At 44.1% G+C, this 26,537-nt stretch overlaps 1 protein-coding gene across 3 annotated transcripts in view; it reads right to left on the bottom strand.

Moving 5' to 3' along the window:
• The window catches only part of LOC138259157 (probable thiopurine S-methyltransferase), a 76,511-nt gene that overhangs the window by 5,690 nt on the left and 44,284 nt on the right, over positions 1-26,537 (bottom strand). For all 3 annotated transcript variants that reach the window (XM_069206700.1, XM_069206692.1, XM_069206708.1), the window contains 2 exons: positions 15,286-15,371; positions 4,754-4,798 (listed from right to left, as the gene is read on the bottom strand). In XM_069206700.1, the coding sequence (XP_069062801.1) occupies positions 4,754-4,798; positions 15,286-15,371 (131 nt within the window). The remainder of the gene's footprint in view (positions 1-4,753; positions 4,799-15,285; positions 15,372-26,537) is intronic.

Genomic DNA, 26,537 nt, shown 5'->3' with positions numbered 1-26,537 from the left:
TTGTGTGCGCAGTAAAACCGGGTTATTATCTGCCCTGTTTTCTGACATTAAGATGGGTAGGAGAGTTAAATGGGTTGGCTGAGGAAGGAAAACTTTGCCAGAGGGACTGCATGGTTTTATCTTTTAAATCCCCACAATTGGTTGAAACAATCTTGAAATGCATAAAAGCATCAATGGAACCAAGTAATCACATTATGGTGCTTCCCTTGGGTTTTATTTTAATCAACCTTTCACATTGTGAGGGTTTTCAGGTGAAAAGAAAGTAAAGGAATCCTTAAATCCCACTTCTCCATTGGGTCTTGTCTATGTTTTACCAACTAAGAATAGATTTAGTAGCTTGGCATCTACTGATGGTGCCAGTTGATTGAATTCTAGTCTGGCTTTGGGACCCTCGGGTGCCTGCAGCAGTAAGTTCCCTCAAGGATGCTGTTTGTACTCTGTATGAGATTACCTAGTTAAGGAGTTTGCAATTGGCTTCCCCTTCCACCTGCAGAATATTAATATCTTTGGATAGTCGTGATTCCCCTGATGATCATGACCTGTATTGGAGGAATAAATTAGTATTTTGGAATATAGTAGGGTTAAAAAGTAAATTGCTGTCTGCTGAATGGATTGAGTTTATTATGGGATTCCACATACTGTGTTTTCAAGAGACCTGGTTAGTGGAACCTTTACATTTAAATAGTTATAAAACCACACTCCCGCTATTCCATCCTCTTCCGGGAGACGAAAGGGGGACTTTGTTCCTCTGTGTCGATTTGTATGCCTTCCACAGAGGTGCACCTGGCAGTGTTAAAGGTGTGCTTTCAAATTATTACCATTAAGTTACCGACCAATTCCCTTTGAGCAGTGGTAAACTTTTACAATAATAATGTGGGTATGCCCGAAGTATGGAGCGTTATGAGGCAATTTGACTCTGAATTTGCTACTCTGTTCACGGTGTCTAACAGGGATATGATAATCCTTTGGGGAGGTGACTTTAATGTTAATTTGTATCCAATCAAGTCAACTAAGATCTGTGGTCTGTTAAATCATGAAAGGTGTCAATATCAAATTGTATACATTCTAGATATGGCGATCTTCTTATTGATTTATTGTGCCACTATGATTTACGGTTTCGTAATGAATTTTGTAGCTCTGAAGTCCCATTTAAAAGCACTTTTAATGAGAGGGGAGTTAATACAGGTATTGATTATGTGTTATTCTCAGCATGGTATTCTCCGGTTAATAAAGGAATTTGTCATTCACAGTAATGCAATGAGCGACCATTACCCTCAAAGTTTTAACTTTTGTGTGGGGGACAGTGCCACACCGACATCGAATTTTAAACCATATATTGTGGATAACATTGGTATTGTTGGCACTAATTGGTGTATTCTATGGTGGTCTCAAATGTATCTTGTAAAATTTGTAGTAACAACTGGTGGTTACTCAGAGAGACACTTGTTTAGATGAGATAGCTGAGATAGATGGTTATGAGGAAATTATTGAGGCATTTATGCAAATCACAGAAGGAGTTAAAAATGGTTTATTCATGTCTATTAAGCACCCACTTAAAAAAAGAGGAGGCTGATTTGATTCATCGTGTTCACAGGCCCATAAGAGTTTAAAATCTGCATTGCAAAATGTCCCCAGGTGTAGGTCTGAGGTACAAGCTCGCAGCAGGGAGTACAAAAAAGTCCTGATGCAGAGAAAGAGAAACTTGAGAGATGAAGCCTGGGAGTCCCTTTATGAAGCTATCCTTACAATGATAATAGGGCATTGTGGCGAGCCGTAAATGCCACGTTTTTAGAGACCTGAAGACACCCATAGGCTGGATATTGCTATCAAGCAATCTGAGTGGGTCAACTATTTTTCAGATATTTATAAAAAATCTATGGGGCACTTCATCACTCGGCTATTGATATGTCTACATCCTTTAGACCACCTTCTAAGTTTTACCAATATCTTATTTGCAGTGGAGGAGGAGAGTACTTTGGCATTAGGAGCTAATCAATGTGGAGAGGCCCCTGGGTCAGATTCATTTCCTGTGGATCTCTACAAGGCTACTGTATCTCTGGGGGTACCTTTGTTAACATTAATCATGCATGCATGTGCTAGTGCTAGTTTTTTAACTACCTTGTCAGAATCCCTAAAAGTCCCAATATATAAGCAGGGGGACCGCCTTAACCCTGCCTGTTATCGCTGAATATCTTTATTTGATTCATTGGTAAGGATCCCGAGGCATGTGTTGCTCAACAGATTAGAAGACTGGGCCCAGTCGAACGGAATTATATCTGACCTTCAGTATGGATTTCGACACAGCATTGGCACAACTGAACAGGGTCTCAGTTTCACATTATTAATAGGGAAATACACTGAGATTGAAAACAGTAACCTGAACCTGGCTTTTGTAGATTTATCATCTGCTTTTGATTGTGTGGTCCATGATCAGCTCTGGAGTAGAATGATCAATATTGGAGTGGACCCTCCTTGAGTTGAGTTTTTGAGGCATTTGTATGCAGGTAGCACAGCCGTAGTCAGATATGAGAGTGTGAGAGCACATGTAAGTTCCACATAGTGAGAGGAGTCAGGTGAGGTTGTGTGTTAGTACTCTTTCTATTCTCTATTTATAATAATAACTTGGGGCAGGTTCTGACTGAGCGTTGCAACAACCTTCTCCAAGTTCGGCTTTGCCCAGTTCCCGCCCTCCTCTATGAGGATGATGCTGTGCTAATGGCTTGTACCCCTATCGGATTACAACGGTTGGTGAATACTTTTGTGAATTTTACACAAACCTTGGGGGCTTTCTATTAATAAGGGGAACACTTTTATCATAAAGTGTGGTAGAAGCCCAGTGAAATGCAGGAACCTGAATATAGAAGACAACCGTATTGATTTACAAACAACATTTGTGTACCTGGGTATAATGTTTGATCAGAGGGGCAGTTGGAATCAGGGTTTTAACATTAGGAAGCTTCAATAAAGTAAAACTGGATCAGAAACCCGTGAAGGAGTTACTAACTATTTATAATTCAAAGTGTGTGTCAACAGTTACATATAGGGCTGGTGTGTATGGGCACTCTGATTGACAACAGCTGGAGGTGGCTGAGAATGCTTTTCTGCGATTTGTACCTGCAGCGCCTGACAGTTGCCCTACTTATGTGTGTCACACAGAACTGGGTCTTTCATTTCTTAGCAATCTAGTGAAATACCAACCCATGTTATTATGGCATAGGATTTGGACTACTGAGCAAGCTGCCCTAAATCATGATATTGTCACGGATTGACTAAAGTCAGATGCAGCCTCCCAGTTTAATTGGCTGAAATATGTAAAAAAAAAATGGATGACCTGTGCACCAGGACTACTTTGATCAAACTGAGCATCTAATGAACATTAGTAGAAAGCAATTTAGAGCACACTGCCTGGTCTTATGTGAGTATCAAAGGTTGACCTGTGAGGTGATGAAAAGCACTGTTCGTAGGCATTGACGACTTTGGTCATGTTTGATTTACAACCTTACCTACAGCATGTGTCTAACGCCCAACATAGATTTATTTCAACCGGCGTCAGGTTGGATATATTCCTGTGCCTAGTCAGCTTTCCGGTGATTAATGACTGGTCCAGGAATTTAATTAATTGTCCCTGTAACCTTACTTCTAAATAGAGAACAATTCATTGTGTTTTATTCTGTAAATACTAAATGGACTTATGGAAGTTTTGCATTTTACCAATTCTGAACTTTCATGATTTTAGGCAATGTTGACCAGCATTCCTGTTTTTACAGTTTGTATCCAATACACATGTATGCCATAGTATGGCAAAGGATTCTGTGGGCAGTGACTAAGAGCAGGAACTCACTGATGATTTGTTTTTTTTAAATGTATAATGCTTCTTCTTGTGTTTTTTGCACAGATGTATATAATATTTGATGTATGTTTTCAAAACTGCTCTAGATTTTTTTTTGCGTTTAATTGTTGACTTTTATGTTTTTAACTTAAAAAATCGAATAAAACTTTTCTGATTGATTCAAACTCTGGAGACTGTTACTCAGGATAACGGTGTACTTTTAGATGTGTTATTGCCAAGTTCGCTCAAAGTGCCCAGTCTACAAAACTGCCTCCTGAAGGTGCAGAACATTTTCGTTTGTAAGAAAGTATATTGCCCAAGACCGGAATAATATTTTTATTTAGTTCTGTTAGCCATTTATCTTCTGCATTTGCAGGAATAACAACACCTTCACCTGTCCACTAATTTTAGAACGATTGACATGCAGGATCTTGACTAAATGGCACTTACTAAAGACAATATGTTAAGCAGATTTTCAAGAGAGCTATGTTAATAACAATTTTGCTCAGAACAAACTGTCTACTTCCTACACCCTCATGTCAGATAGACTCCTTGTAAAGGTAAGAAAAAAAAAAGATATTAGTGCGGATCTGTTACTTTTTAAAGGAGTGATGCAATATGGTTACAGTGTTTGTAGAGGAACATCTTTTAATACAACGCGCTAAACCAAAAAAACAGTGTTTAATCTTTAGTTACCTTGCCTTTATAGGTTTCCAGCTTTCATGCTGGTAACACTAATAAACTGGGTTTGTAATATACACGCTGAAAATATTATTACTGGCTACAAGAGAAACTGAAACAAATATGCAAACAATATTGCAGACCACTTAATTGATTATATTGATTCTGTAGGCTTTTATGGTGTGGAGTAACAAATATCCCTGATCCAAACAATGTGCAATAAGAATTAAGGAAACAACTCACCATATAACTTTTCAATTACAGAATTAGGGACATAGAATGGTGGGCCTGAAAAACAGACGTACAGAACACAGGGTGAATGGTACAGTTAGAATTCAGCTGGAATGATCATTGCTTTCTTGACAGTGGTTATTAAACCAATAGTACATTATGTCATCAGTTGATAAGTATTTTTTGCAAGATCAACATAAAGGTAAAAATGCTGCAGATCAATTAAGGAAGTAATTTCTTACATAAATCTTGCCATCAATCAAAGGTGAAATAAGCATTCAAAAGATTTTTATTACTCTTCGCTGAATCAAACTATACACTGCATCCCAACATGTTTTTATCTGATAGAGACATCTAGTTGCAGATTCCTTACCTTCCAATTTCCCCCAGGCATTAGTCAGGATCCAGAGATTTTTCTTGAACAATACCGCTGTGCGCCGTTAGGTGGGGTCAATTGGCTCCACGTCTGTCATTGACGTCATCTGCACTGGATATGACGGCACGGGTCCTACAACGTTGCCATTCCCACGCTCTGACATCAGTTCTTTTCTTTCCATGCCAGCCAGCTTTGATCCTAAGAGTGCTACCCCTCAGTACATTTTTGGACTGTCCTCTTTTGACTTTTTGTCTACGTTTTTTTGAGCTGCTAATTCCTGGTGAGTCAAGGATGTCATCTAGGAAGACCTGGTTCAAGCCCTGCAGATCCTGTAATTGGGCAATGTCTGTGACGGATCAGCACCTTGAGTGCCTTTGGTGTATGGAGGGTGACCACCACCCAAAGTTGTGCTCCAAGTGCTGGGCCATGCATCCCAAGGCTTTGCAGTAACAGTCCATGAAGCCTGACGCTAGGTTCCCCACAAGTCGAGGTCCCAGTCGAGAGGAAGGTACCCGGAGCAGGCGCAGAGTGCTTCATGCTTGGTTCCAAAATAGGGTTGGTGGTACCATCTCGACGTTCCCCGGTACTCCCAGAGCAGCCCGTGCTCCGGGACGGTGCCATCCCCATCCTCATTGCTCACTCCGACACTTAGTTGGATGGGCGGCGCACAATGTTGATTCAGCACACACAGAAGCAGTGCCTCCTATGTCGTATCTTGAGCCACTTTCCAATCAGCCAGGATACAGTAAGGAATTTGGTCGACTCTTTGGAATACCAGCTCCAAGATACAATGGAATGGCGTATGGACTTGGGAGAAGCCAGTCGCTTGGAGACCGCCCCAGGTACTGGCATACTTTCTTTCCCTACCATGGCTACGCAGGAGGGAATGTCCTGTTCTATGGTGGTGCGAAGAGCAGCTGAGGTCTTGGACCTTGAGTTGCCAACAGTGGCAGTCAGGACTAGTCTCTTGACAGAGATGCTTCAACCTGGATCCTCATCCTCTGAACCCCTGCTCCACTTCAATGAAACCCTTACAGATGTCCTACTGGGTACGTAGACCAAACCTAGCACAGGGGCTCATGTGAACAGGACAATTTGTCACCGCCATTGCCATGCTCCGGACAATCCAAGTTTCCTTATACAACATCTTGCCCCTGAGAGCTTGGTCATCCAAGTCGCTACATCCAATGGCACATTCCCTTCTGCATCCCTGGATAGGGAATCCAAGAGGCTGAACACACTTGAGAAGATGTTTTCTTCCACCAGCCTGGCATTGTGATCCGTCTGTACTCTACCAAGCAGATGAAGAGAGACACAGCAAAGTTTGCAATCCAATGTGGACTAGACACGACTGACTCACTGGGCAGCACATTTGCCTCAAGAGTGGCCCTGCAGCACCATGCCTGGTTGACGACATCTGGCTTTTCAGGGGATGTCCAAGCCAATCTTGTGGACATGCCCCTTGATGGCACCCTTCTCTTCGGAGAGAAAGCACACTCAGCACTCGAGCACTTAAAGGATTGATGTGCTACGACCAGGTCTTTGGGCCTTGTGGCGGTCTCTTGTCCCCCTCAGTCTGCTTTTACCCCTTTCTTGGCTATGGAAGGGGTACCCAGCCACGTCTGTTACCATCCAGCCACCATGCCATGTATGCTACCAAGCCTCTGCATTGCTGGGGACATGGGATCCACTGTCCTCAAGGAACAGGGAGTCAGCAGTCCGGTCAATCCACCCCTGCTGCTGCCTCCAGACCTTCCTAGTCTGACTCTTCCCCAGTAGGGACTAGTCGGAGGCAGGATTCGCCATCACCTGCTCCGCTGGCAATCCAGCATGTCATAAAGGTGGGTTTTGCAGATACCAAAACAATCAGAGAAGGTCTGATTTTATTAATGGTCCTGTGCATGATACTCCCATACAACTAACAAAAAAGCGGATGCACAGTTCCACAGTGAAAGTGATTCCTCTCTAACCAGTCAGGGCGGAACCAATAGGTCCCTGTGAGTGTTCAAGATTGGGAACAAGAGCCCTCACTCACCATTCAGTGACATGGTTCATCATCGGGCTTTGCTCCCCGTCAGGCCGGCACTGCAATGCCTGACGGGCCCCTCAAGGGGGCTCTTTGCCGGAGATCTTTTAGTAATCTTTGCCGGTAGTGAATGCAATAATGTGGGATCAGTGGAATTAATCTATTCAAATTGACTAGAGGAACCATTTCATGAATCTTTATTGAAAATATAAACATCTGTCAAGGTTAAAAACAAAGCAGGTGAGAGGAAAGTAAGAATAATGACTATGGAGGTCATTATGACCTTGGTGGTCCTGTACCACCACACCTGCGTTCGCGGTCAGACCGCCGACAGCGTGGCCATGCAGGACCACCAAATAATGACCTCCTTAGTGAACTGGCTGCATTGCAGCCAGTTCACCGCCTGTACCCTCAGGGGGGTGGGACCGCCTGGCTGAAAGTTGATCACCTATGACACGCGGTCCACCTAACACGGCCTGCAGTATAATGATTATCCTTACCACCAGGGATTCTCAGGTGGCAGCCCCACCACCAAATAAATCCCTGGCGGTAAGGATAATGGCCACAGGAATACTAATTCCTGTCACCGCAATACGACTCCCCAACCCCCCATGTAGAAGCCCCCCACCACCTGACCTCACCAGAAGACCCCTACCCCCAAGCAGCGACACCCCCTTCTCCCCGGTTCTCATCCTGACCTCCCCACCCCATGACCTTAGTGACCCCCATCACCGTACTGACCCCCGCCCCATCCACGCACGCACACACCACACTTACATACATACACGCACACTTCCACACTTCCACGTTCAGTCATTCGCACACACGGCCACGACACTTCCCCCTCTCCCCACATACACACACACATACTCCCCCACCTCCCGCATTCACGCATTCACACAAGCACACAGACACTTGCAATCACACGCACACATACACACACAACACCCCCCACCCGCTTCTTTCACACGCACACACACCCCCATTCACACACACAACACTCAACACTCCCCCTCCCCTGTAGGACGATCACCTTACCTGGTGGTCGCTGTGGTCGTCCAAGAGGGAATGGGGATGATGCTTGGTCTGCCGCCAGTGCCCTGCCAACACAACACTGCCACGCCGTTTGCAATGTAGTAATATGGCGGGTGGCGTTGTGGTACTTGGGGGTGGCAACGGAGCAAGCTCCACTAGACCGCCGACCGCCAGTATGGCAGCTGGCAGCTGCCCTGCCAAATAGTGGCGGAGAGCAGCCAGCAGCCATAATATGGCGGTCTGAAGACCGCCAACACTGCCGGTCCTATGGCAGCAGTGACTTTGGCAGCCTGCGGAATAGACCGCCAAAGTCATAATGAGGGTCTATGTTTCCCTACTCATATATGGTGTTATGTGTCAAGTACCCTATCATCTAGAGGTTGACTTGCAGAGGGCAGAGTTAAAAGTCCTTACACTGCCTATCACAGAAAGGTCAACATGTTTCTCGCAATGCTAGTCATAAAGATCTAAGTGCGATTCATCAGGACCTAGAAAAAAAATCATACCTAATCCTCACTGACTCACTCAGCAGAGCGCCTTGGGGTCCTGTTCCATATATACCACATAGTCTAAAGTGACGGTGTCCCCTTTCACAGGCAGAAGCAGCAACTGCAGGATAGCCCCACAAAGCACAGGCAGGGGCAGCACTTCTCCTCAGCTCTTCTCTTTGGCAGAGGTTCCTCGAGGTTCCAAAAGTGATCTTGAAGAAATCTAAAGTCTGGGGTTTTGGGTCCACTACTTAAACCCCTTTCTGTATTTGAAGTAGGCAAACTTCAAAGGAAAGTCTCTGTTGTTTACAGGATCCTGCCCAGGCCAGGCCCCAGACACACACCAGGGGGTTGCAGACTGCATTGTGTCAAGGCAGGAACAGACTATTCAGGTGTAAGTGACCGCTCCTCCCACCACTCTAGCTCAGATGGCTCATCAGGATATGCAGGCTACACCCAAGCTCCCTTTGTGTCACTGTCTAGAGGAGATGCACAAACAGCCCAACTGTCAGTTTGACCCAGACAGGAAATCCACAAACAGGCAGAGTCACAGAATGGTAAAAGCAAAAAAATGCCTACTCTCTAAAAGTGACATTTTCAAATTAACAATCTAAAAAACAACTTCACCTACATATGTATTGTTAAATTGTGAGTTGAGTTCAGAGACCTCAAACTCCATATTTCTGTCTGCTCTCAAAGGGAAACCACACTTTATGGATATTTAAAGGCAGTCCCCATGTTAACCTATGAGAGAGATAGGCCTTGCAACAGTGAAAACCGAACTTAGCAGTATTTCACTGTTATGACTTGGAAAACCACACAAGTACATGTCCCACCTTTAGCATACTCTGCACCCTGCCCATAGGGCTACTTAGGGCCTACCTTAGGGGTGCCTTACATGTATAAACAGGGAAGGTTGGGCCTGGCAAGTGGGTACACTTGCCAGGTCGAATCAGCAGTTTAAAACTGCACCCACGGAGACACTGTAGTGGCAGGTCTGAGCCATGTTTACAGGGCTACCCATGTAGGTGGCACAATGAGTGCTGCAGGCCCACTAGTAGCATTTGATTTACAGGCCCTAGGCACCTCTAGTGTACTTTACTAGGGACTTACTAGTAAATCAGATATACCAATCAGGGATAAACCAATCACCAATACAATTTCACATAGGGAGGACTTGCACTTTAGCACTGGTCAGCAGTGGTAAAGTGCCCAGAGTAACATAAACAGCAAAAACAGAGTTCAGCACCCAGTCAACAACCTGGGAAGCAGAGGCAAAACGTTAGGGGAGACCACGCAAAGGATTCCTGGTCTAACACTCTCCATAATTGTCCTCTCAGGCTTCTCACTTTGAAAACAGTCTTCCTCTGCCCACAGAGTGAGTAAGCTGCAGGCCGCCCTACCGTTCCATCTATCCTGGCAAAGTGGTACCTCGCACTAGGGTTTCCTTTTTGCCAAAAGTGGTCACACCCTTTCATGTAGGCCAATCAATCACCTTGCCTGCTTTTTACGCAACCCCACATCCTTCTAAGGAAGAGGAGGGACTCCACCTCATGGACCCAAAAAGAGCATTGGCATTCTACCTTGATCGTACCAAAGAGTTCCGGATGGATGATCAACTCTTTGATGGTTATGTGAGTGCGAAGAAAGGTTGGGCAGTGAAGAAGAGAACTATCTCCAGATGGGCCGTACTCTGTATTAAAATGTGCTGTGCACTGGCTAAGAAGTAACCCCCTGAAGGCTTGCGTGCTCATTGTACCAGAGTTAAAGCCATGACCACTGCTTTAGCATGTGGAGTTCCAGTCCTTGACATCTGTCAGGCAGCAACATGGGCATCTCTGCACACATTTACCAAACACTACTGCCTGGACACTTCATCGGGACGGGCACTTTGCCCATTAGGTCATGCAGAACTTTCTAGTATGATCTTAGTTTGCATACCCACCTCTCGGGATAGTAATGCTTGGGTATCTATTCTAGGGTAAGGAATCTGATACTAGATGTCTCTATCAGATGGACAAGTTACTTACCTTCGGTAACACCTTATCTGGTAGAGACAATATCTAGTTGCAGAGTCCTTAGGGAGCCACCCATCCTTCCCACTCTGCAAACTGATGTCTAAGGAGAGGGACTCCCCTTTCAGGGCCTTAGTTTCGATGCACCAGTAGTCAGTTTCTTTATGGCTCTGCGCTTCTGTGGTGGAAAGTTGTGAAAAGAAACTGACGTCAGCATGCCGGGGTAACTTCTATATAGGATCCGCATCATATGCAGAGCGGACAACACCGACAATAGACATAGAGCTCATCAATGCCACCTAATGGCGCGCAGGGGCACTGCTCAAGAAAAATTTCCAGATTCATACTGATGCCTGAGGGTAATTCTAAGACTAGGAATCTGCAACTAGATATTGTCTCTACCAGATAAGGCGTTACGGAATGTAAGTATCTTGCATATTGAGTCCCAATTGGAGCTAATATCTGACTTTGGTAGAATTCTTAAAGAAGTATATGAATACTTCTGGAAAAGTATGTCACAATATTTCAAGAGTATTGAACTGTATAAAATTAAAACATGCAGAACTTTCAAAAGTGGAAAATTTGCATTTGTCTGTGTGCATTTATGGCAACAATATCTCAGTGAAGGAACTAATTTTCCTATAACACAATAATTTGGGGGGGTTTTCACTCCCCATTGTTACCTTGGGCATAATATTTCAAATGTATTTGTTGGTGGATCTAAGTTGAGCATAGGTACAAGTATTACATTGTGAATCAGGCCACAGTGAAGAAATGAAATGGTGTGATAGGAAAAATACACTATCTGGCCAGATATTTATTTCTCTTCCTCAAAAGACAAAGCTGCGCTTTCGAGCATTATCACTTGGCATAAACTTGCAACATTTTAACTATCTGTTTATGCCACTGAACAATGATGACCTTGATTAAAAGCACATTACAAAACACACAATTCCTCTTAGAAGAATACTGACCTGTGCAAATTCAAAATCTACATTAGAACAACACAATCAATCAAGGGGTGTTTTGTGAACAAAAATAAACAGAAATATTGTTTGACTCGGAACAGACTGAGACCTTACAAGACTTCCACACACCCTATCTCTCAACCAGAGAGACCATGGTTTACCAAATATAGAAGCCGAAGTAAAAAAACAATGAACCACAGCAGCAGCGGAAAAACATCTAACCATAATAAAGACAAAATGCGCCTCCATTGTCATACCATGATCTCAAAATCCATGAGGGGAAAATGATTCATCTCCTCTGAGTGAATCTCTGAATCACATTCTCATACAAGGAAATAAAATCTTCACAGAATTCCACAATCCAGACTGCACCGCCTATGGTTGCCACATTTCTCTGATAAAAAAATACCAGCCACTTGTTGCTATTCTGGAAGGGCAAAGAGTGGTAGGTGAAAAAATTATGTAAAATTCGCAGTATTCTTTTGTAACATGGCAATTATCTATCTGTTTGATTTACTAATCATTCAGAAAAATTAGACAGCTCTCAAATACTTTTAACTGATTTCCTCAAATGTTTGCTCTTTTAGGTATGTGTTTCAAAATAGAAAAACACCATATTTCACTGCTTTTCACAGTATTTTACTAGCATAAATATAGAAATAGAAGCCAGGCCTGTAAACTACTGACCAGGTGGCAAGCCTTGCACCACCAAAAATACCTCATACTCCAAGCCTTCAGTCACATCATCAGAAATCATCTTGTCTCAAAAGGAAAGATCCTGTAACACACATCATAAGTAAGACATCCAGTAACCTACTTCCACAGACCAAGAATACCAAAATGACTTCCACATGGAAACCACAGATACATTCCTTTTTCAAACAAATTACTTCAAGGAACTGATTAAGGCAACAACCCCAATGGCTCTCTATTAAAACCCAACCACCCACAAACATTTAAAGAGAGCATACATAGGACAAACATAAAATCACCAAGCTCAAGCACCTGGCAGACCAACTTCAAGACATTGTACATTAGGCCAATCCTCAAGTAGAGCCTTGACACAGCTTACTCAGAGAGCTGCTGACCAAACTCCAGTGGTCTACTTTTAGGTAAACTGGAAAGAACACACTTCACTTATATATCAAACTTTACAGAAGAAACCAATCTTCTCTCTGACAATCAATCTCATTTCCACTTTGGCAGAGGTAGTGAATCTTGGATGACCTGATGACAATGGCAAAGAGAATCCACACTGACCTTAATCTCGGATGGCCTGAGGACAAGTGCAAACAGAAATGAAGTTGATATTCTACTACCCACAGGACCTGTTTGGACCTTTCGACTAAGTTCACAGCCCCTCGCTCCTAATCAGCAGCAAGAGGGCCCTCCTAGACTAGATTTCCTCCTACCTCTCCAACAGATCAAGCAGTATGTCACTAACCCCTGCCCTATAAGCTCCTTTCCACACTGAACCAAGGTGCCTCAATGCTTCATCATCTGAAAATTGTTTCAGCCATACAACTACTACACCTACATGTAGTACACATCACCCTAGTCCTCCACCTACTTAAATGGCCACCAGATGCTGCATCGCCCAATGGGTACAGAATACAACACTTTGCATTAGACTATCCCCCTCTGCTAACCACCTACCATACAAGAAGACATGCCTTGGTAGAAAGTTGTGTGTACAGGCCCAAAACTACAGAACTCTCACCCAACAAAGGCAAAAAATATCAAAAATACTTGGAAGGCTGTATAGACTGTACTCCTTCCCAATACATGAAGTAGGAGCCCATCCATCCAAGAAGCAGAATCTAACACTCACACAAGGATCATAAGCTTGATCACAGCTCAGTTCAGCTATTTGCCTGCTGCAACATTATTGCAGTGACATAATAAAAGTATTTCAGTGATCGTCACACAAAACACGAAAACACTTCCCACTTAAATCATACTGCTAAACTCTACTCTTTCAAATGAACACAACTATGTTATGTATGAGGTGTTCCATCTTTCGCTCCTCTTTGCTCCACTACAGCTGCCACAATAGCAGACCACCGAAATACTTTACACTTGCCACACACTAAAAACTGGCACCCTTCCAACCAACCACAACCTAAGGAGTACCATGCTACTTGTTAACCAAAGTATTTTGCAGCCTCATCAGGCCTTAGAAATGGCCAGTCTGCACATAGGAATGTCCATCAATCGATCACGTTAGGGAATTGATCACTTTGTCCGGTGAGGATTAATTATTATATATGGGATAAATTACTCATTGTCATACATTGTAAGGATACTGCAAGTCACCAACAACTTCCAAGACCATATAGAGGAACTGGACTGAGGGTCACTTTCCTCTACAAGGTAATGGAATGCTGAGGTGACTTTTAGTATTGTTTTTATGTACGACAGAGGATATTTTATTTCTTATAATACATGGTTACACCATCATGCTTCCAAAACCCAATTAAATCATTGGTGTCATGCTCATTGACGTTCACTTCAGAACAGAAGATTAAAATTAGAATTTGTACTGCGAAATTAAACACAATAAAAAGCCAATAGTAATTTTTGCAAAAAGATATTAAAATCGTTATCATGTGAATCAAGTTATGACTGCAGTGACTCAGATTGTGAAGAAAAATGCAGATATTCTATGTTTTCTTCAATTACTTATATTTATGTGGCTGTAAATATCTAGTTTCTGCTGATCACTTTTCGTTTTAAGAAAAAATGTATCAAAAGAAGGAAAAGTCCATTCCTATTTCCTTGTTTTTTAATGCAGCTATAATAATGTTCTGTGATCTGCCTATTACTGGTTACTAGCTCTGGCAGTAGGCATAGTGACGCAGAAATCAACTATAATAACTTACAACAGGTTAGCAGCTCTATCATTTCTTTTTCACAGGTGACTAGATACATCTGTAATAAGGAAGTTAGAGATAAGCTTTTATACAGGGATTGCAAGCTCCCATGTATTTTATGCTGCAAGTTAGGAAACACATAGTAGAATATACTTGGGAAGGTGAACACAATGCTGTTGATCTTTTCCTGTGCCTTATGCGTCTTCAACAGAGTTTTCTACCTGGTACATATTTGAAAAAGAACATTAAAATGCCTCTAACAAAGTGAAAATATTCTAAATATTTTGAGGCTCATCTTTTACATCTCGGTGCACCTCTAAGATATTTAACCAAACCTACTGACCATCACTCGTGCACTAAATTAATGATTTTCAATTTGCTTTAATTACCCATTTTTGTGGCTGAAGGGCAATGGCAGAAAATCCCTGATGAGTTTTGAATAAGTTGGTTACGATGGAGGTTTGGGGAGGTTGTAGTTCGTTTGCTTAGTGTGTCCTCGGCCTAGAAGTGCTCTTTGAATTTAATTAAAGCTGTATTTTTGAGATATACAGGAACCCCTCACAACGAGGCATTTGCACTTTTGCTGTATGCACTGTCTAATGATACTTGTTTTATTTAGCTTTAGATAATTTTATTGCAGCTCATAAATATTCCAGTGTCAATATATGTTAGATAAACCTTTTATGACTTGGTGCCACTTAAGATTGCTCAAAATAATTTGTTTAGGTTTAAAAATATATAATAAATTGAAAGGGAACTATACCTTCTATCAAAACCGGATTGTATAACACCGTAACCAGTAGATAACAACAGTCTTGCTCCATCAAGGAAAGCACTGTCTTGGCATAGCTAACAAAGAAAGATACGAGTCAAATAAAAAATAAAAGGAGAGAACACATTTTCAGCTCTGTGAGGCTATATAACAGAAAAGACAGTGTATACAATTTTCTTCTAAAATGCCATAGCACATATACACAAAACAATAAATTAATATTTTTATAACCACTGGTTAAATGATGTGTAATAAAGGACATCAAGGGAGTAGCTAGAAACATAAAATACCCCCCACCTTAAACAACATGGCACTAAACATTCGAGCAGAGTGGGAGATCCTAACCATTTCTATGCAGGCCTGTGAGAATTATTAATCCCACCCCCATAGAAAAATAGTGCAAAGTGATGCTTTTAATACATGATTTTAAAAGAATTTGGCCAAACAGCTGCATGTATCAAAACCTTTCCTTATTTCCTCTCTATCTTTTCTTCTGTAGTCTTTCTTTCCTTTCAATCTTCATTCATTTTTTCCTTTTCTGTTTCTTCTGTCATTAATTCTTGCCTTCTGTCTTTATATCTGTTATTCTTTCTTCATATCTTTCTTTCATTTCTACTTTATGATATTCTCTTTCCTCCTTTCCACTCAACGTTAATCCCCTCTTTGTATATTAATTTCCTTCTGTCCATTCTTCTTCCATTCCATCTCATCTTCTTGCTACCTTTCTGTCCTTTTTATGTAATTTACTTTCATTCTTTTTATCTTTACCTCCTTCATCTTTTTTCTCATTCATTCTTTACATGCTTTATCTTCTTGCCCTTCCTTCTTCCTTTCACTACTCGTCCCTATTTTAGTTCTTTCTCTCCTTTCTTCCTTTTTTCCTTCTTGTCTTTCCTTCTTTTTCCATATTTTTTCGTTATTTCATTTTGTTTTCCTGCTTTCCTTCTCCCCCTTTCTATTTTTATAATTTTGCTGTTACTTCCTTTTCTTCCAGTCGCCCTTCTTACTTTTTCTGACTTTCTTTCCCTCTATTTTTTAATTAATTTCTTCCTGTTCCTCTTTCCTTTCTTTCTGACCATTTTAACTTCTTTGCTGCCTTATTTATTTTTTTCTTCCTTGTTCACTCAGTCTGACTTTAATTGGTAATAAAGAACAAGTTAGTCAGACCCTCGCTGAAGCTGGTGTAGCGGGTGCTTCACGCCCTTGAAGGACATAATATTTTCAAAGCAATTTAACAGATTAAGGGATGGCAAGCAGTCCTCCAGCTATTCTGCTTACATAAAGGTTCATATTAGCATCAAAAGTTATGACTGCTCTGCACACATTTTTCAGGGCTCATGGGAGGATGCCCGACTATCCAACAACTATTTAAACAAGCCTTTGCAATGCAATAGGTCTCACATTTACTTGAGTTGGAGCTATTGGCATTGTGAATGCATAACTGGACTTTTTTGCCACATTAATTGGTCAAACCTGCTGCATATTTTTTACCTTTCTGCCACATAATTCCAGTGGCCCTCAGTCATGGCTCGCGAGTATTCCTGGGGGCGAAATGGGGCGGCGGGCAGGGGGGGCACGGGAGGAATTTATAATAAAATACATTTTTTTGTAAAACTTACCTCTGCTCCTGCGCCATGCCGAGCCGCTCCTCTCCTCGCCTTCATCCGGATGCTGCAGGCACAGGCTTCCATTCTGCCCTGCAGCCAATCCTGACGCTGCTCAAAGCAGCGTCAGGATTGGCTGGGTGAACCCAGCCAGGAGGCCCCCAGGCAGACTAGGAGCCTGTGCAGGCTCTCTCAGCTGGGCTTGAGAGAGCCTACTCTGCATGTATGTTTGGCCAGCCCATATTTACTTGGCAGTTGGTACAGGCAACATTGCCCACAGGGCAATGAATAAATAATGTACTCCAAGATTGCATGCTTACTGGGTTACTGTCTTTTTGCTGCAGTCTGGGGAGTCTAACAAAATGCCCATGATTTTTCATACGCGTGAGGAGAGCCATCTCACATGATATTAATGATCCTCAGTCAGTCTTGATCTGAAATATTAGTTATAAAATATTGACCATTGTACAGCATAATCAACTGTAAGCCCTCCTTGAGGTTAGGTTTGTAAATACACGCATTCACAGCTCAAGTTTCACAGACTCAAATGTGTGTAGTTCTTCTAGTCAGGTTTCTGCTTTGTATTCACAACTTGCACCATGATATAAAAATAAAACTACAAGTCACAGAATGCAGAGCTGAAACAAACGAAATGAGCGAGTCATGCATCGAACTAGAGGCTGGGCAACTTTACAAGTACTACTCCAAGGACTGGTGTCCAGCTTGTATCACAATATAAAATAAAACTACAAGTCCCAGAATAACTATGTGTGCTGCAAAGAATGTGTACTAAGCAGATCAGAGAGCATGTAATGTAAAAATGTCAAATAACTCTAGCGATTAATGTTCTTTTTGGAGAGAGAATGTACTTTTATCTAGTGGAAGTTTGGCTCATAAGGCAGCGCAGAGGGCTAATCTTTCTGGAGAGAGAACTTACTTTTGTCTAGTGGAAGCTTGGAGTCATCGTAAGGTAGCGCAGAGGGTTATTGTGCCTGCTGCAAAGAACGTGTACTAGGCAAATCACTAAGTGCATGGAGGGGAACCACATCTATGCAATCAAGCACGGTTCTTACTAGTCGAAAACATAAAGAACAGGCTCTCAGTTTCTCTTTTGAGCAATTGGGTGTCTTGTGTTATCAGTTATTTACTTTTCTTTTGCCGCCGATTTCAAACGTGTCCGACATCCCTTTAACTTTCAAGTCAAATAGCAAAGCTTTTCTCTGCAAACAAGCAAGAGCAGTGCGAAACTTAACCTGCAGGGAATGTGAAACCATACTGCTACTCGTGATCAGACTTTGACAGGACATCAGTGATCTAAATGTACGTCCAGCATTACTGCCCATTAAAGGCGTCAGTGCAATGCACAGCCATGTAGGGCATAATATAACAAGCAACAAATTATACTTTTCATATCCAACACAACCAATCTACTTCTGGGTTATCAGACTATAGTTCTTTTCCAAGGAGACACATGGTGCTGGAGTTAATATCATAAATCATCTCCAGAGGAAGGGAGAGAAGAAGGGTACTAGTGCCGATAAGGGGACCGTTAGATAACAATGAATTCAAAGAGCAACATTCAAAAAGTAAGTGATATGCTGGGCCAATACCGGCCACTGTATTCATTAAACAGCTTCCATACACTGAAGGCAGTGCTTAATTTGTGCTTATTGTTTCCGGTGCTGAGCACCGGCACTTATTTTTCAGGGCCGGGGCTTATTCTTCTGCCGCAAGCATTTCCTGCGAGCAAAAGAGACATACGGAAAAGATGGAGGAAGAGAAAAAGGAAAAAGCGTCACTAAGGTAGAAAGCAGAAATCTGCCAGAGTCAGCTGAAGGGGCATGGAGTGGCTTTTAATTGATTGAAGAGGCCCGGGATGGCTTCAGGATTACGCTGCCTCAGTATTCCGTGCTCGCACATTTAAATGCAGCAGGCCGCGTGTTTAAGAGGAGGGCTTTGGGCACCGGCACGTTTTTATTTACAAATTAAGCACTGACTGAAAGTAAACAAAGCGTAACAGTTTCTAGGTGCGCCCGTTTCCCTGGGAAAGTCTGGTGTAATAAGCCTTGATCATGTTATTTTAATGCTGCAGTGAGAAGGAGGAGTTTCTGGTGTACTTCACACGGGTGGCTGTGAGCTGGGACCGAGGCTGCTGTTGTGCACTCTGTCTGCCGACCCACTGTCTGATACAAAATGGTAATGGCCCGGCAGATAGTATAGCTGTTTGCAGACTGCCTGCTGTGAAGGAACAACAACTGTTTATGGGGTGACTGCGAGGAAAGGGCTCCCTTGATCACTGAAGATGTGCTGTACGTGCAGTGAGAAAGCGGACTTCTCCTTTGATTTGCTAATAAGGAGGCCGGTCAAAAAGTAAACCTTAACCAGCAGGGGAGCCTATATATCAGGGGCAGAAACAGGGCTTTTTAAAATCTATTTTCAACTACTGCATTTTATTTCAAGTTTCATTTTAAGCAATAGCGTCATAATGTGACAGAAAACCTTTAACTGCTGTTTCATCAATGGGTAACAGTGGTGCGTGGACAGTGCCCTGGCTATATGTGCTTTGTTCTCATTTACTGTAGTGAACTTGCTACAGAATTCTCACATAATAGCCCATAGGAGAACAGAAACAGAGAGAGTAAAAGGTTTACAGATGAAAAGGGTTCACAAAGACGTTTGGTGTTGTGCTTTAGCATTGTTTGCCACATAGTAGCCCTCAGTAATAAGCGATGATTCGCCCAAAGATGCAATCCACGAACGTGGGCCACTTTTTGTTTTTGATTGCTGGACCCCTATGTTGTTCCTATCAGATCCTGGATAGAGGGAGGAAAAAATGAGTCATATTCAACCCCAAGACCGAAAATGAGGTCAAACAGGCTGTTTTCCCATTACAGAGTGGGACTGTTTAAACAAGTTAAAGTAGCCTTTACATATTCGCACATTTTGTTGTGTCTATTCTACCGCCCCTCCCCCTTCCAACTTATTTGAATAGTATTCCTTGGCAGAATTGAATAAAGTGTGCTTCTAAGCTCTAACCACGTGTGTAGATGAAGGAGAAGGAGGTTGTGAGTCTTTACCACTGGGCCGTCACTCTTTATTTGGCAGCAGAATATTATATTTTACCATAAATGTCCGAAGGTCTATGGTACCTTTCATTCCTATTGGCTAACCATTTATCTTTCCCTCTACACTTGCCTCTCCAACGGTAGCGATAGGGAGCAAGCTTACCTCGGGAGATGCCAGAGGGATTACCAACTCACAGTATGACAACAAATATACATACTCTATAAATTCAACATCCGGCTAGAGCATCACCGTTATGAAAGACCAATGGGCCTGATTTAGAGGAGGGTGATAATGTATTGTCTCACAGTCCAGCCGCCCTACCTTCCTCGAATAAACATGTTCTAATAGGTCAGTGCACAAAGTGTCCTAGGGTCTTTGCAAGAAGTCATGATCAGGCTTTGTGTGTAACACAAGGAAGGTAGAACTCATCCTCTGAAAAAGTTATGGAGCCAGAGAAATAAGAAGAAAAGCTGAAGAGAGAACAAGCAAAGATAAAATATGAAGAATGTGATGAATTGCGAACACCTGAAAGGAACAAGGTGGTAAGAAGATTGAAGAGAGTGAAAGGGAAAAAAACGAGTGAAGATTAGGAAAGGAAATGGCATAAAAGGAGAGGAGCAAGGTGGAAGAAAATAAAGGTAACAAGGCCAATGGGGGAAGAAAAGAAGAGAAGCACAGAAGGGAGAAGGAAGCGGAACGGAGGCTGGCTATGAGAAAGTGAAGAGGTAACAAGTGAGTGGGGAAAACTGGAAGGGTTGAAAGAAGAATAACTGGTGAAGGCATGAGAGGAGGGAAACAAGGTACAAGGGCTGAGAGAGAAAAGAAGTGTGAAGGAAAATTAGAAGCTGGTTAACAGAAAGGAAGAAAAGAAGAGGAAAGACAAGGGAACAAAGAAAATGGTAAAATAACGGCGAAGAACAGAGAAGAGAAAAAGAATCACAGGCTGGATGCGAGGAAAGTGGGAAAGACAAGGCGAGGAGTGAAAACCGTAAGAAGCGTTGGGAAGTTCAAAGGTCGTTATAAAGAGGCTATAAAATATGGTTAAAGGAGGGTGACGGGAACATAAGGTGAGAGGGATGAAAACGCTTGAGATGCTGGATGTTGGGCTGCGTAAAGAACTCCTTTTACCACTTTTACCACATTAGTCCCCAGCACTGACCATGTAATGATTTCCAAAAAGCAGTAAGCCTCAGGTGTGGGCCACTTTTTTTTTGATACTCAGGCATACTTTTTTTTCTAATCCGATACAGGCTATATGGAAGGAAATTGGGTCAAATTTAACAACAATGCCTTGAAATGAAGTCAGGTAGGCTGCTTTCACATCACTGAAAGAGGCCGGTTAAGCCCACTGAAAGAGAGCTTTGAGCACACTTTTCGTTTTTTTGGGTGGCTAGAGAAGGTAGCATGTAAATCCCTGACAGGCAGAAACGTAAAACAATAAATAAACAAGGAACAGATCGCCTCTCGATGCTCCTCTAAATAAAAACGAGTTATAGCTAGTAGCGTTGTAAATTCCTAACCGGACTTTTCTTGCCACATACATTTAAAATGAAAGTAAAACAGTTGACATAAGTGAGCCGATTCAAAGCACCACGGCCGCCATGAGCATGAAGGAGACACACAAAAGAAAGAATGAAAAGTAGAACAGTTGACATAAGCGAGCCGATTCATAGCACCACAGCCGCCATGAGCGTGAAGGAGACACACAAAAGGAAAAAGAAGTTCGCTCGCAGTCAAACATATCGGCAAACGTGCAATTATCCATGTAACAGGGTCGGTCCCCAAGTTGGTAACAAAACTGCCCTAAGGGGGGACAAACATAAAGCATTTACTAATGATAGCAAAGGATTTTTGAAAGGCAAGCCCACGAACAAGTGAAAGGGATGGGCATGAGGTGGGCATGGTTAAAAGTTCACATGGATACAAGACGTCGGAAAAGCAGCGCTTGCGCGCTGCTATGCGTGATCTAATGAGGCAATAATGCAGAACTACTAAGGTACCATATGAAATGTTTAAAATCAACCTGCTGATGCCACGATTTACAACACAAAGTTAACGGCTGCCCAAAAGAAAGAGGTAACACTTCTTCCACTCCTGATGAAACACCAGGAAGTCGAACAGCAGCACAAAAGAATATCAGGTAAGAGGCATGTAACTGTTCTTTCTTAATGCACAAGAGAAACTCATGCAGGCTTTCCTGGATCCTTATAAAGCTTAACAACATTGACTTGGACATTGTGCACATTGTGAAAGAGGAAGGAGAGCAGAACCATGATATACCGAACAGCACACTGGAACACTTGACACAATCCCAGTTATGAGGTACAGAATATTGAGATGCTAGAGACTAGTCTGGCCTAGTGATCTCCACACCTGCCATAGACTGACTTCTGACGTATTGTACACTATACACTGGCCTAGTGAGCATTAGTACCCTGACATACTGAGCAGATCCCTGCTGCATTGAGTAGGCCTCTAGTACAATGGCACAATGATAATGAGATTTCCCGATGTCATACTGAGTAGCTCCTTTGAGCATTATGCTCTGCAAAGCATACTGAGCAGCACCACATGCCCTTTGAGTGGCCCCAAGGAATCACTCACACTTCTGATGTATTCTGAGTTGCACACCCTGACATATTTGACAGTCCAATGACACAGAGCATCATCGACTGAACACTAATTAGCTGCTTCCTGGCATCTTGCTCAGGAAACTAGACCACTGGCAAGCATCCTGGCACATTGAGCATGACACGTGAATACTGAGTCAGCACCACCTTGGCATACTGATTATCTCCTTAGCACATTAAGCAATCCTGATAGAACAATGAGCAACCCAATGGCAAAGTAAGAAACCCAATAGCACATGGAATATTGAATAGCCTTCCTACCACATTCATCTGCCTCCAAAATGCTTAGCAAAAGAGATTAGCCACAGGCACACTCTATAGCATACTGGATACCGGTAAAAATCTGGAACATTTAAGACGCACACTACACTGATCATACTACAAGTGATCGGAAAAATGTAAGCACCACCTTGGAACATTCATGCATGCCCAAGACGCATATCAATATCATCTTAAAATGTGATGCCAGAATCATGACATATAATGGCAACAATTCCGGTGGGATTTTATATTTAAGTAGAGAAGGTATGATGAAATAGTGAATGGCATTGAATTAGTATTGGGCACGGGATAAGTTGGGACAATACTAGAGCCTTATGAAATGTTCCCTGTCACATCATTTTCTGCAAGGTCCCAATACATAAAGAGACTATGGTGGTCATTATGACCTTGGTGGTCAGGTTACTGCCAAGCCGGCAATGGCGGTAGTACCGTCGCCAGGCCAGCAGTAATGACCGCCAAATAATGACCATGGCGGTCAGCCATCCCATAGGCAGCCAATGTACCACACCAACTGCCAGCTCAGTACAACCACTGAACACAGCGGGAGACACCTATAGGCAAGCAGAAGACAAGGATCCACCCACCATATTATGACATAGCACACCGCCAGGATTTCCAGGGTGGTAGCAATGACACCAAAAGCCTGGCGGAAACACATTGTATAAAAGGAGACACTCACCTCCAGGGACACAGAGGAGTCCGCAGCCACCACGGAACCTGAAGTACAAGTCTTCCCGATGCTGTATCACACCATGGCTGTCCTGGAGCGCCAACGCTGACGAAGACGACAATGGTGAATACATCTGCCTAGCACACAAAGGAGGAAGGAATGGAGGGGAGAGTGACACACACACACACGCACAACACACACCATACACACACCACACACCCAGAACCAGCTGCAGAGTAAATCAACGGTAACAGTACCCAGGAGCAAAGAAAGCCAGGACATATACCTCTGTTCCAACCACTGTAATCATGTTGGATGAATATTAAAAATCCCAAAACATACACAATTGCATATATACATGCAGACCCAAAGGCCAGTCCAAAGTCTCTAATGCCCACAGGACAAAGTACAAGCCCCAACTTGACTCCTGACAACATTGGGACTCCACTCTTCAGGGGCTTTATTTTGAAAATGGGCAGGCACCTCAGGGGGCATCTAATTGGAGGGGGCTCCTTGCCCACAGGTCCTGGAGGGGTCATTGCCCACTGGTTACTGAGGGAGCTCCTTGCCCACTGGTTCTGGAGAGGGTCCTTGCCCACTGGTTACTTAGTGGGCTCCTTGCCCACTAGTTACTGAGGGGGCTCCTTGCCCACTGGTTCTGGAGGGGGGTCCTTGCCCACTGGTTACTGAGGGGGCTCCTTGCCCACTGGTTACTGAGGGGGGTCCTTGCTCTCTGGTGATGGAGGGGGCTCTTTGCCCACTGGTTACTGAGGGGGTCATTGCCCTCTGGTGATGGAGGAGGCTCCTTACCCTCTGGTTCAGGATGGGGCTCCTTGGGCTCAGTCATATGAGGGGCCTCCTTGGCCTCTGGTTCTGGATGCGGCTCCTTGGGCTCAGTTTTGTGAGGGGCCTCCTTGGCCTTGGTTTTCAGATGGGCCTCCTTGGTCTGGTTTTGTGAGTGGTCTTTGTCTTGTGAGGGGTCTCCTTGGCCTTTGTCTTGGGAGGGGTCCCATTGGCGTTGGTTTTGGGAGGGGCTTCCTTTGCCTTTGTCTTGGGAGGGGTCTCCTTAACCCTAGGTTTTGGAGGTGGCTCCATGGTCTTGGTTGTCTGATTGGGAGGGGGCGGCACTTTAGCCCTCTGTTTTGGGAGTAGAGGAGTGTCCTTGGGGCAGTGGGCCGGTGTTGCACTCATGTGCCCCTTAGTGGCAGCTGGAGACTTCAGGGTGGAACAATGTCAGACTGGGTGCTTGAGGTACTGGGCTGGGGGGGGGGGTGGGACCTTCCGCTTATGGGCAGGGCGGGGGTTAGGGGGCAGGAAGAGGTCAAGGCAGGCAGGGAAAAGCTTCTTAGGGCCAATGGGACTGGATGTGGGAGAAGGGAGGGGAGTGGAGGTAGAGGGTGTGGTTGTAGGAGGAGCAGGTGTGCTTAACTTGGGTGCAGGTGCATGGACAGTGTGCGTGTGTGAGGTGGATGGCTGTTGGGGGTATGAGTGCAAGCGTTTGTGTGTCTTTAGAGGGGGGCATACAGGGTGGGGGTGGATGTTGTGGTGGTGTCTGCAAGTGAGGTGAGTGTGCTGCATGATGTGGTGATGGTGGTGGTGGTGCCTGCGCATGTGGTGTGCGGTGCATGTCTGCAGGTCTGCTGTTGTGGTGACTGCGGGCAGGCTGTGCAGGTGGCAGGTTCAGTGACTGTTGATGCGGTGCATGCAGGTGTGAGTGCGGATGTGACTGTGAGGGAGGAGGAGGAGGGAGAGACAGTGGAGGCAGTGGATGATGTTGTGTGCGCATCTGGCTGTGTGAGTGATTATGGACTGAAGTGTGCTGCCTGTTTTTGTCTGTGCGAGTCTTTTGTGATGTTTTGTGTGCATGCTTGTCTGAATGTGTATGTGGAATGGGTTGGGGTGAGGAGACTGGGACTGGGAAGTGGTAGTTGGGTGGGACAGAAGAAACAGGGACACTGGCTGCCGTCAGAGAGGAGGCCAGAGCCTGAAATGATCTTTGTAGGGCAGCCAAGCCACCGTGAATGCCCTTCTGGAAGGCATTGCATTGCTGCATCTTGGATGCCAGCCCCTAGATGGCATTTACTATGGTTAACTGCCCTACAGAGATGGATCTCAGGAGGTCAATAGCCTCCTCACTGAGTTCTGCAGGGCTGACCGGGACAGTGCCTGACGTGCCTGGGGCGAAGGAGATGCCCACTCTCCTGGGTGAGTGGGCACGGGAAACTCGGTGTTGGGCTACTGGGAGGGCAGTGCTGGTACGGGGGTAGCAGTAGAACCTGTCGCTGGGGTGGTCCCAGAGGGATCCGCCACCACCAGGGAGTTCCCATTGGAGGAGGAATCAGAGTTAGTGGTATCAGCTCCTGTCCCTGCTGTGGTGCTCCCCTCACCCTCCGTCCCACTGGTCCCCAGGCGTCAGTGGACTCTGCCTCCTGGGTCCAGTGGGCTGCAGCTCCCTCACTCGCCGGTGCCCCTGCTCTCTCGCCAGATGATGTTAATGCACACATGGACAGGATGACAAAAGGAGAGAGAGGGGGGAGAAAGAAAGGAAGCACAGGGTAAATCACAGCACTAACAGCACAGATGGCATACACATCACTGTCGCACACTGAAACTGAGAATAAGCAGTATGGACCACACTGACATACCATTGGCTAAGTACCACAGCAGGTAGGAGCCAAACACTGTCAGCTACACACCAACTGGGACCAACTGAGCCCTGTCTGACATGGAAAGCCAGCTACCAAGCTATCATAAACATGCATTTCACCCTAGAAACCTAAGCTGGACCATGCAGCAATGTCTAAAGGGGCATATTGGGGCATCCACTGACTAGTACCCTTCACCCAAACCCATCCCAGAGATGGTTGTCAAACACACTGTACTCACCCCCTTGTGGCTGCTGTGTTGTCCTCAAGCGCCCATCAAGCTCTGGGTAGGCCACCAACAATATGTGGGCCTTCAGGGGTGTCAGGCTCCTACAGGCCCCCCATC

This window comes from Pleurodeles waltl, chromosome 2_1 (genome assembly GCF_031143425.1).
Source record: "Pleurodeles waltl isolate 20211129_DDA chromosome 2_1, aPleWal1.hap1.20221129, whole genome shotgun sequence".
In the NCBI taxonomy this organism is placed as follows: domain Eukaryota; kingdom Metazoa; phylum Chordata; class Amphibia; order Caudata; family Salamandridae; genus Pleurodeles; species Pleurodeles waltl.
The sequence above is the reverse complement of the archived record's forward strand: the minus strand, read 5'-3'. Positions and strand labels throughout refer to the sequence as shown.